Below are 12,246 nucleotides of genomic sequence, written 5' to 3'. Positions count from 1 at the left end.
ACATAACAAACAATATATTTAAAACTAGGAAAAATATAGGGTTCGCTTAAAGTTATTAAATTAACTCACCTACAAACCAACCAAGTGGGCAATTTGAATTTCCAGATAAGCTAAAAAAATAAATCTCATATAGGTCACAAAATAGTCGTATATTATGCAGCATATTATGTCATATATCAAGTGGCCAACTGTATAACCAATTAAGGTACAGTGAATTAAGACGTATATTTAAATTTTATGACATTCAAAATAAAAAATGACAAACTATTCCTGTGCACATATAGTTGCCTTATTTTGCGACAACATAGGAAAAGTAGTAAAGTTGTCCTTTTACGTATGTATATACACAATACTATTACATACGTATGCATATTTATATGCCTTTATTGTTTCCACGAAGTATATTATATGTTACACGTGTTATATAAGAAAAAATGATAAAAACATAGCAGGGAAGAAATATAATAACGAATATTTTCCTATAAGAATTTACCCAATTTGATAAAAAAAATTTGTTTATTTTAAAAAAGAAAAAAAAAAAAAAAAATGGAACACTTAAAGTTCCAAATTTATCCCCTTTTTCTTGCATATTTTGAGTATTACGTGTACTTTTATTTTTGAATTTTTTCTAATTTCTTCTATAATGCAATGAAAATTACTATGTATGTTACCATTTTAAAATGGACGATGGTGGTATAATTTTTAGTGCACATTTATTTTTTCTCCATTAATATAAAATTTTTTTTTTTTTTTATGAGAACCTAACACAAACAAATAAGGAATATGGTTCTATTTTTCAAAAGAATGCATTGCTGAACATATTTTACACAAGAATATTAACTATTTGTTTTTTTTATGCAAAGAGAATTTTTGCTGTAAAAAATTATAAATTTTATTAATAAAAAAATAAAGAGAAAAGTTTTTTTTTTTTTTTTTTCATTTTTGTTTAATCTTATATATTTTTATTTTTTCTTAAGTTTTCATAAGAGAAAATTAAAGAGAAATAAATGGGAAAAGCATCATCTTTGAATTCAATCCATAGTTTTCAAGAACTCAAAACATAATTTCCTTCAGTATTAAGAAAACAAGCGTTCATATTTATGCATATATATATATTCATAAATACCTTTTAAAAAAAAAAGAGTACTATTATATACAAGAATAATTCATTAAGGACGGTGTTTACCATAGTGCAAAATTTGAACGGTGTTGGGAGAAAACAGTAGCACATACATGCACGTTGCATTTTCCATATAGCTGCTACTCTGTGTATATTTATATATATATATGTTTATGTTTATGTACAAACACATTTTTTTATGCACCTACTGTGTGTTCTCATATAATCATTCTTCAGTAGTTTGTTCTATTTTTTATTCGCATATCATTCATTTTTCCTTAGCTTATTCTTATATTTTTTCATCATATGTAGTTTATTCAACTATTGATATTCCCCCATTTTTGTTCTCCCATTTTTCGTAATCTCCCATTGTTGGTCCTGCTCTCTGTTTAGACTTCAATTCACTGAAATAGCTAAAGTCCACGTATTTATGCAATGTTTTGAAAGATGGACCTGAACATGTATAACGAAACGAATAATATGGAGGATATTAGGGAATTTATTTACTTAAAGAAAGAAAAAGCAAAGAGGGAACATATAGAATTGGTGAAAAATAATATTGAGGATATTTTAAATGAAGATGATGAAGAAGCTTTTGAACTTATTGATTTGCTATTTTTTACAAAAGAGACAAATTATATAAAAAATAATATGTGTATTTGTATACATTTATTATCTCACTTAATAAATGAAATAAATAGGGAGAAAATAAAAGAAAATTTATATAAATATATTTTAAAAAGATCAGATGAAGTAGGTTTTAGTTATTTTGAAAGAGCATTTTTTTGTAAGAAAATTTTATGCTTTTGTTCTGAATATGATAACTTACTATCAGACTTACAATTTGTATCTCCTTTTCGTCAGTTATTTATGAAATGTGTATCATTTCTTGATGACATATTTTATAGTAATGAGAAGTTTAACGAAGTAAACCATAAATTACGTATGCTTAAAAAAGGTATAATTAATAAATTGATTTTAATTTATTCAAATATTAGTAATATGAAGAATAGAGATAAATACCAGGAAGAAGAAGGAAATATACCAAGTGAAGAAGCAGAATTGGAATATCTTTTAAATATTTGTACAGAGGAAACTCCCCTTTACCTTGTCGTTGAGTCATTTGGTTTGTACTTATGTACTATAAATCAAACTTGTGCATTATATAGAAAAAAAATGATAGATAGATTTACTAATATTTTTATTAATATTTTAAATACTAATAAAGAAATATTACTAAAAATTACTAGATCATTTAAATATTTTTTTCAAATATGTAAAGATGAAAATATGTTTACTGTTATATTAAATCTTATTCATAGATATGATGAAGTAGCTTTAAGAAATGCAGCTTCTTTTTATTATTATTCGGAATTATATAACCAGAAATATTTATATAATGTATTAGACATTGTTATAAACATAAAGAAAACGAAAAATATAGAAAGTTGCGATTTGTTGTATTTTATTATTTTTTATAAATTTCATTTGAATAATGATAATGACTGTATATTAAAAATGTTATTTGAAAATTACAAAAAATTAAATGCTATTAAATTTAATGAGAAAATTATATTTTTAAGGTGTGCTACGTATCTCCTCTCATCATATAAGAGCAAAGAAATCAAGAATACTATTACTTCAAATGAAGCTATGATAACAAATTATTTAAAAAACGATTTAAATGAAGATGTAAAAATTGAATCTCTAAAGTTTGTCAGGCGCATAAGCAGTATTTTCAAAAATGATAAAGATATATATAATATATTTTCAAAGAACATTTTGGAACTCTTAGAAAAATATGGAAAAAATAATGATACCTTTTTATATTTCTGTATTTTATATTACATCGATTTGGTTAGTGTACTAGAAGTTAATGAGAAATTGTTATCGATTTTGAAATCTCACATAAACTTCTGCTTAACAAAACAAGTATTAAAACATGTGTATGGTGTTAATTTATTCTTATTTTTGTATATAAAATGTACTCATCCATCTGTTAAGAATATTGACAATCAAATCAATGAAATATTACTTAAAAGTATATACAATAAAGATGAACTGTTTTACTTATATGATATAAATGAAATAAGCAAAATTCCTCTTGACAAATTCTTCTTTTACGTGTATTCTCTTTTGTTATTACTTCAATTCTTGATGAATGAAGATAATAAAATGGTTTATGATTATCTAAATAGTCTGAATAAAGATTTTTCGAGTTCCATCTGTTTTGATAAAATAGGTAAGATACACATAGAACATGTGTTATTGTCTGAAAGTGGTAAAAGGGAGAAAAAAAAGACTGGAACAAATTTATATCATCATAACAAAGTAGAGCACACCAATAAAATAGAGGGTAGGAAAAACAAATTAGACAATCTGCATATGCTCACGTTTCTTATTATATTATGCATCCTTCACTATTTGCAAGAGAAAAAATATGATAATGCGGAATTTAGGAAAAAAAATCAGAAAACCTTTCAAAATTACGTACTTAGTTTAAAAAAAGGAGGTATACTTAATGGACATATCTGTGAATATCAAAATTATGTGGATGACTTCCACATATTACTAGATGTATTATTAATGCAGAAAGAAATATTTCAATTAATTTTATACTCCTTTTACATTTACCTATTTATATATTGGAACAATTCTCGTTATCATTATGGTAACAAGTTTATATTAAGGAAGTTTACTTTTTTCCTTTTTTCCTATGTAAATAAGGTTTATCTAGATCCAAATGAAAAACAAAACTGTTATGTGTTGTTCATGGTATGCTTCTGTCACCCAAGTCTCTTTTATAAAAATTTGAGAAATAGCGTAAGCAGAAGAAGAATGAAAAATTTTATTTGTAAGGAACTATTAACTAATATTAATTTAGAAGTAGTAATAGCTTTTGTCTTAAAGGGATCTGATTATTATGACAGTACATTACATAAAAATGTTTGTATACATTTAGTTGAAACCTTTTACATTTTGAAAAATGTAGGCAATAGTCAGAAAGAATGTGAAGCAGAACAAGAGGATATATCTAATTCCCGTCATAATGAACTACGTAAGGATATGCAAAAAATAAAAAGAGAAGGTATTTCTGCATTAGTTGTTAATAAAAAGAAGAATTGTATTGAAAAAAAAGGTTGTATAAAAATATCGAAGAGACAAGAATTAACAAGCATAAATAATGTAAATATAAAAGAGCAACTAATTTCATTTACAAGTAAATTGATTGAAATGTTGGATGATAAGAGTGTGGAAAACATAAAAGAGGAAGAAATAGAAATATGTAAAAGCCCATACGATACTTTATATGTGGACAGAAATGTTTATCAACCGACAGTTGTAGTTGAAAGCAAAAATATAAAAAGAAACAAACATTTATTTTCTATGTATGATGAAGAAACAGCAGAATTAATTATGGAAGAAGAGTTAAATAAAAGTAGAAAGACAAACAATAGAAGTACGACAAAAGATAAGAAACATAACAACAAAAACAAAGGGATGACAAAGGAAGACTTAGAAATGGAAGAAATAAAAAAACAAAATGAAATTCGAATTAGGATATATGAAATATTTGAAAGAAATAAATACCTTTTAAAATGCATTAAATTAATGAGCTATATTCGTGATATATTTGATATGAAATATGTAAATATATTTATAAAGAAAATTATGATTTTTTTAAAAAATGATTTAACAACTAGATTTGCTCAAAAATATTTGTATATAATAATTGATAACATGATAAGTACAAAATTGTTAAGTTGTAAAAATAAAATAACAAGATGTTTGTACAAAATAAGTAAATATAACAAAGTAGGTGGGTCAGCTTTAATGATTTTCAGTTCTTTTAATATGAATGAAAAAATAACTTACGTACTGACATTATTTTTAATTCCAATCGTTTTTCATAGCATTAATATTATAAATGATAAAGATGCAACATTGAATATTTTAAAAACGTTAGATATATTATTACATACTAAAACGCAAATTAATGACGAAGATGCTCTGAAATGTTTACAAATTTCTTTTGAGAAATATCCAGATATTGATGTAGAACTTGAATCATTTTTAGACAACTTTAATTCATACTTATTGAATAAGAAAAATATTAGAGCACTTTTAGAATTGTGCATAACACAAAATGAAAAACGTAGAAATGTTATAATCAAGTCTCTCTATAAATATGTAATGGGTGATGAGCAACAAAAAGAAAAAGAGAAAAATAATTTTGATATTTTTAAAAACGAATCAATATATACATACATAAATATATTTAAGAATGATTATAATAAGGAGACCCAAAAATACTGTGAAGAAATTATACGCAAATTGAACATCCCTTGTGTCACGGACCAATACATGTTAATAGATTCGTTGCAAAAAGAGTGTTGTGACTTCCAAGATATGATATGCAAAAGTATTGTAGTATCAACCAATAAACATAAAACGAAAGAATTAATTTTTCAGTTAACATCTAAATATATAACTTTTAAGGAATATGGGAAAATAGGAATACTGAAAACGATGGAAAAGCTGGCGAAATCGTACTATATTACCGTTATTGATGATGTTGAATTTGTTTTAAATTTTTTATTAGGTTTGTGTTTAGAGGAAAAAAGTGATATAACGAAGATAAAGGAATATGTTATTATTTGTGGTACTTCACTAATAAATTCGTACAATGAATATCTTGTAATGAGTAAAAAAAGAAAAAAGAAAAAGGAAAAAAGGAATATGAATGTAGGAAGAAATAATGCAGTAGGAAGTGCCAAGGGGAAAAAAGAGCTTACGACTAATAGTCACAGTAATCAATTCTCAGATGAAGACTTTTCAGAAGAGGATGACGAATCGTTAGATCCCTCTTCTGATTCAATCTACGGTGAATGTAATAAGGGAAATGCAAAAACTAAAAATGAAAATAAAGATTTGGAAGAAGGATTCAAAAGAATTTATAATGTTTTAAATAAATATAGAGATAACAAAAAAAGTAAAAATAAGAATATGGTGGACCTAATCGTGGTAATGTTTTATGGATGTTTAGGACCAAATTTGAAGAAAGAGTTGCTAGAATTATTAAACAAACTAATAGAACAAATTTTACACAAGGATACGGATAATTTTACGCAAATTGAAATTAGCACTATAATACCAAAATTTATAGAAAATCTAAAAAATGGTAACAAGCATGATTCTGAGGATGAGGAGGTGGGAGAAGAGGCACATCCCACACACCTTGGTTATAATCAGATGAAGACAAATGTATCAAACAGTTTGCATAGGAAGAAAAATGTAACATTCGATATTAATGAGAAAAATCAAGATTCAACGAAAAGTACAAAGAAAGGGAATAAGAACAAAAGTGATACTACTTCAAGTAGTGACCGGAAAAAAGGTGATGAACAAGAAGGGCATAAAAAGAATAAAAAGAAAATAAATGGAGATAAAGGAAATAAGACTGATAGTTTAATTTACTTAGAAAGCTATGATGTGAGTGTTTTTGTAGAGGACATATTTTCCATCATTTTTACGAACAAAGAATTAAAAATAAGAAAAGGTTGTTGTTTGTTGCTGGGAAGTGTTGTAAAAGCTCATGGTATGGCTATATTAAAGAAGTATAATATTTTGGATAAAATAAACTCTAATATTGACTCTGAGGATGTTATTAAGAGGCAAAGTTTTTATTTAGCATATGGTAGTTTATTTAAAGTGTTGAAAATAAGATTTGAGCCATATATTTTAAATAATTTTAAACTATTATTAGAATGTTACAAAGATAATGTAAATAACATAAAGGTCTTGGGAATTAGTATTATTGAAGAAATATTAAATGATATAAGCCAGTATGCCTTGAAAAAAATACTCCCTTTTATAGTAGATAATTTAACGAATTCAAGCATTAAGAATAAGGACATAATTTCCTACTTAGAAACATTGCATATAATTATTTCAAAATTTGATATTCTCAATTATATCGATAATAATGCTTTAATGAATTTAATAAATACCTTGTGTGAATTAGTTACAGAAACAAATGCTAAGGTAAAAGAAATATGTATTAAAATTTTTAATAAATTAGAAAAAATGATAAATAATAATGATATGAAAAATATAAGCAGACAGCTGTTATCGTGCATTTACTCCCCTAATAATAATAACTTAAGTGCCTTTTTAGATATTTTTTCATCCATATCTTTTGAGTATAAAATTGATAATATTTCTTTATGTTTAATATTGCCAGTAATTAAAACAGGCATAAATAATATCAGGTTAGAAATAAGAAAAAAATCACTACAGATATTTTACTTCTTAATATATCTAGTCTCTGATCCGTCCTTATTTATTATTTATTACGATAGCATATTTGAAATTTTAATACACTTACTTAATGATGCAATACCTGAAATAAGGTATCTTACTGCTAAGTCTATTGGAAATATTTGTCAGTTTATGGATATTAATATTAAATTGTTTTACATTCAACACATTTTTAATATTCTCATAAATGCCGTTTCATCAGTGGAAAAAAGCGGAGTTTCCTTATGCTTATCTTCCATTTTATCGAAATGTTCAGAAAAAATTGCAAACATTTTCATATCCAAAGTTGTGAAGCTGATTGATGTGAAGAAATACAATGAAATAAAAAATGAAGCAGGAAAAAAAATAAAGCAAATCGATGATTCGATTAGTAAATTTGATGGAAGCATTATTAAGGGAAATAAGAAGAAGGGTAGCAAACAACGGGGTAAGTCTAATGGTAATGGCGAAAAACATGTAAAATTCATAGATGATGATGAAGAAGAAGTGGAGAATTATTATTCAGATGATGAAAGAGAAAGTGAAGGTGAAAATGAAGATGAAAACGAAAGCAGGGCAAAAGAATATTCTATAAACGCAGATGATGATGATTTTGACAGTGATGCTGATTATGATGACATCACGGGCTCTGATGATTATAATGAATCGGATGATGATGAAGCAGATTATGATGATTATGATGAACAAAATAATGCTGATTCTGAAGAAAGTGGTGCAGAAAAACATGGTACTAAAAAGGGTAAAGGTAACAATGATGCATACAAGGATAAGTATAAAGAAATAAAAAAAGGATATGATGAAGAGGACAGGAATGAGGAAAATGAAGATGAAGAAGAAGATGGAGAAGCATATACTGAGGATGAGGAAGATGAAGAAGAAGAGATGACCGAAGAAGACAGCGATAGTGATAGTGATTACGAATTAATGGAGAAAAATTCTGAGAGGAAATCTCATTTTCTGAATGGTAATTATTTAATAGAAAAGGATAAAAGCAAAAATGAATATTGTAAAAAGATAGATGATGATTTAATAAACTGGAAATTAAAATACGATAAGAAAATTATAAAAAATGGAAACTCCAAAGAAGGATTAATAGGATTTTTTATATATATGCCGGAGTGCGAACCAAATTATACAGAAAAATTTTTAAAAAAGATTTTTCAAAAGTTATTGTTATGTTTAAATGATAGCGATGAGAAAATAAGAGATATTACTTTAAGAGCATGTAAGGTATTAATTACAGTTTATTCAAAAAATAATACTTCGTTAATTTTAAAATTTATTGAAAATAAAATCTATAATGGCTACTGGAGAATTAGAAGAGATAGTGTTTCTTTATTAAATATATTAATTGAAAAAAATTTAGAAATTCATAAAGAAGAAAAAGATATAGAAATATTACATGCTTTACACGAGAGGTTTTATTTTATGTTATCATTGATTTGTATTATGAAAAATGATACAAATATAAATGTTAGGCAAATATCGTATAATATATATAAGAATTATGTTAACAAAAGAGTTTTACAAGAAATGTGGCCAATATTATTAAAAAAAATAACGCAGAATTTATCATCTAAAAATAATTCAAAACAGGTTATCAGTGCATTAACATTAGGTGATTTAGTTTTTAAAACTGATTCGAATTCTTTGAAATCTATTTTGGAAAATCTTATTAATGATTTTAAGACAACAAAAAATATATCTATAAGAAAAGGAATAGCTCTTGGATTTTACGAAATATTCTCAAAGAACAAATTTAATAATTTAATAGTTAACCAAATTAATGATATTATTTTTATGATAAAGGAATTAGCTTACCATAGAAATACTTCAGACATAATAAAATTACTATCTTCGTTACTATTAAATATAGAGGAAACTGTTATGAAAGATGTTATTCTTGAAATTATTAACCATATTATTTCTTCTAAATTGTCCAAAAATGGAAAGAAATTTACCTTAAAGCAGTTGATGTATTTTAAAAGCATTAAATTATTACTACATGCTCACACGGAATTAGTAATAGATATCATAGTAGATAATGCATTAATACCCCCGTATACAGCTTCTAAATTAAAGTTATTATCCTATGTGTCTTATGCAAAATTGGGTGTATATACTCATTTGTTCTCAAAAATTACTAATATTTTTATAAATTTAATTTATTCCAGTTCGAAGAATTTGAAGGATAGTGGACATAATGCCAAAAAGGACTTTACTGCTGAGGAAGATGTTTATGATGATGACAACGATGAAGATGATGAAGGTCACGATTGTGACAAAAGAAAGTGGGAAAACTTAGAATTGTATAAAACTGATATGCAAATTGAAGATATAATACTTTACGTAAAATGCTTTCTAAAAAATATAAATGAAAAGAACATAGATATTCTAACAGATATTCTCTTTTCAGAATTGAAAAAATGTCACAGCAAAATAAACTTATCCTACGCTACCTTAGAAAAATATAGAAATGAAAATGGAAAGGATAAAACAGAGGACAAGTTTTTAATAACGAATTATTCAAAAATTATGGATAAAAATAAATTAAAGAAATTAAGAAAGTTTGAATATTTCAAAGGAAGTGGAAAAATAAGAGAAATAATTTTATCAATTTTTAAATATCTATTAGACGTAATAAATGAAGGAGACATTTCTTTATTGAATAATGAGAGGACAACAATATCGAAGGATAAAAATACGACAGATCTAGGTAACAGCATTAATATGAAGAAGAAAATAAAGAAAAAAATAAATTTATTAAATGTGAATAGGATAGATAGGTATTTAAATTTTTTATCAAACTATACCCTAGTAGACATAAATATTGAGGTTTTGGAAATTTCATCTTTAATATATATGTATTTAATTGAAATGGCTAGGAAATTAGATAGTAAGTACACATTTGTATACACATTTCACAGTATTATAAATAAGTACACCACTGATAGTAATTTGAATGAAATACCTGAAGATAAGTACGAAATAGTAGGGTTAAATGTATGCGAACGATTGTTTTCTTCGTTCATAAATATATTCACAGATGTAATTTTATTGTCAACAAATTCAGATATAAAAATAAAATCAATTGAAATTTTAAGAAAGCTTTTTTTATATACCAATTCAGAAATTACAAATCCCTTTATTTTAAAAATTTCTGGTATCTTAATACGTGTATTAACGAATAAATACATAGAACAAGCCAAAATTTTTATCTTTTCCACTTTTGAAATATTAATTAAAAAGGGAAGTAATCATATAAAACCGCTAGTACCGCAACTCCAAACATGCATAATAAAATCACTAAATAACGATAAGTTAAAAAATCAAATTATTCATATTTTAAATATTATATCAGAAAAAAAATTATCAAGAGTTGATTTACTTGTAAATGATTTATTGAATAACATTAATATACAAATTAATTTGCAGCAATCTGTAACTATATTAATGATATTGTCAAATATATTAAATAATTCGGATGTTAATTTAAAAAATATTTTAAATAAAATAATCAATTTGATTAAGCCGCTATTTGATCATAGCAATAATGACGTACGTTTTTATTCATGTAAAATTTACGTACTGTTAATAATTTTTCATCTACCAGGAAAAAAGCAATATTTGGAATCCGTATTATATGTAAAACCTACTTTAGATGTTACATCTTATTATTTCATGTTACACATAAGTGAAGTAAGTAATTTTTATGATATTTTAAAGAAGGAAAATTCGTTAGATGCTTTTAAACAGTTATATGAACAGATGTTAAAGGAAGAAATAAATAGTCTACAGAATATATGCTACAACATATTTTATAACTTATCAAAATGTGATGATGACTGCATATCTTATATTTATAGTATTATCAGTTATTTAAAATTACCTCCGTTAATCATGATTTCTAAAGAAATACATCAAAACTATTTTAAGGGGATTAAACATATATTTAATAAAAAACCAGATATATATCATGAAAACATACCAAACTTTTTAATCATTTTGGATAATGTGCTCTTGGCCTTAACTAACACAGGACAAGTGTTTAAGTTAATGGTACGACTCGCATGAACCCTTGGGCATGCATATGCATTGAATGACCTGACCTTTTCCTACCCGCCTGTGCATATATACATATATATATATATATATATATATATATATATATAAATGCATGTATATTTTTTTTTCTTTTTTTTTTTTTTATATGTAGGGAGAGAGCTGCTTAAAATGCATCCTGGAAGTAAACGATGAAAATCGGTACAAAATGAAAATAAAATTTTTAAAAGACAAAATGGAGAGTAAAAAATATAACCAACTGCTTGAATTTGCAAATAGTGTTTTGGCCAAGAAACGTAGCACAACATTCGAATCCGAATAATAACACATTTTTTCATTTGCTTTTCAGAAAAATTTTTAAATTATGTACTCAAAATACATACATACGTAAATACACATGCGATATATATATGTGTGTATATATATGTACTTGTAAAAAATGACTACGTTCCTAATTAGATCCATGGGTATAAGCATTTTAATAGATTCCGGATTTTTCCAAGTGTGTATATTATTTTTCTTGTAGCTATAAAATTCACAAACCGACTTCAAATTTTGTATTTAAATGTTATATTTAAATGCTGTATTTATAATGTGTATTTCACAAAAAATACATTGAAAAAAAGAAAAAATAAGTATTTTAACTTTTAAATTAAGAGCTTAGGTTTTAAAAAAATACATACAAACGGTATTTTTTTTTTATGTCCCTACTTATCCATATCTATATATGTAATGTATACACT

The 12,246-nt window shown here is 25.2% G+C and overlaps 1 protein-coding gene across 1 annotated transcript; it reads left to right on the top strand.

Moving 5' to 3' along the window:
- Positions 1-1,567: 1,567 nt before the first annotated feature.
- On the top strand, positions 1,568-11,825 carry MKS88_005300 (translational activator GCN1; the record flags this gene model as incomplete). Its single annotated transcript, XM_067218550.1, has 2 exons — positions 1,568-11,500; positions 11,658-11,825. 2 exons carry the CDS (start codon positions 1,568-1,570, stop codon positions 11,823-11,825), a joined length of 10,101 nt encoding a protein of 3,366 aa, XP_067070515.1.
- Positions 11,826-12,246: the final 421 nt, after the last annotated feature.

Source organism: Plasmodium brasilianum, chromosome 14 (genome assembly GCF_023973825.1).
Source record: "Plasmodium brasilianum strain Bolivian I chromosome 14, whole genome shotgun sequence".
Lineage (NCBI taxonomy): Eukaryota > Apicomplexa > Aconoidasida > Haemosporida > Plasmodiidae > Plasmodium > Plasmodium brasilianum.
This window is presented reverse-complemented; position numbering and strand designations above follow the sequence as displayed.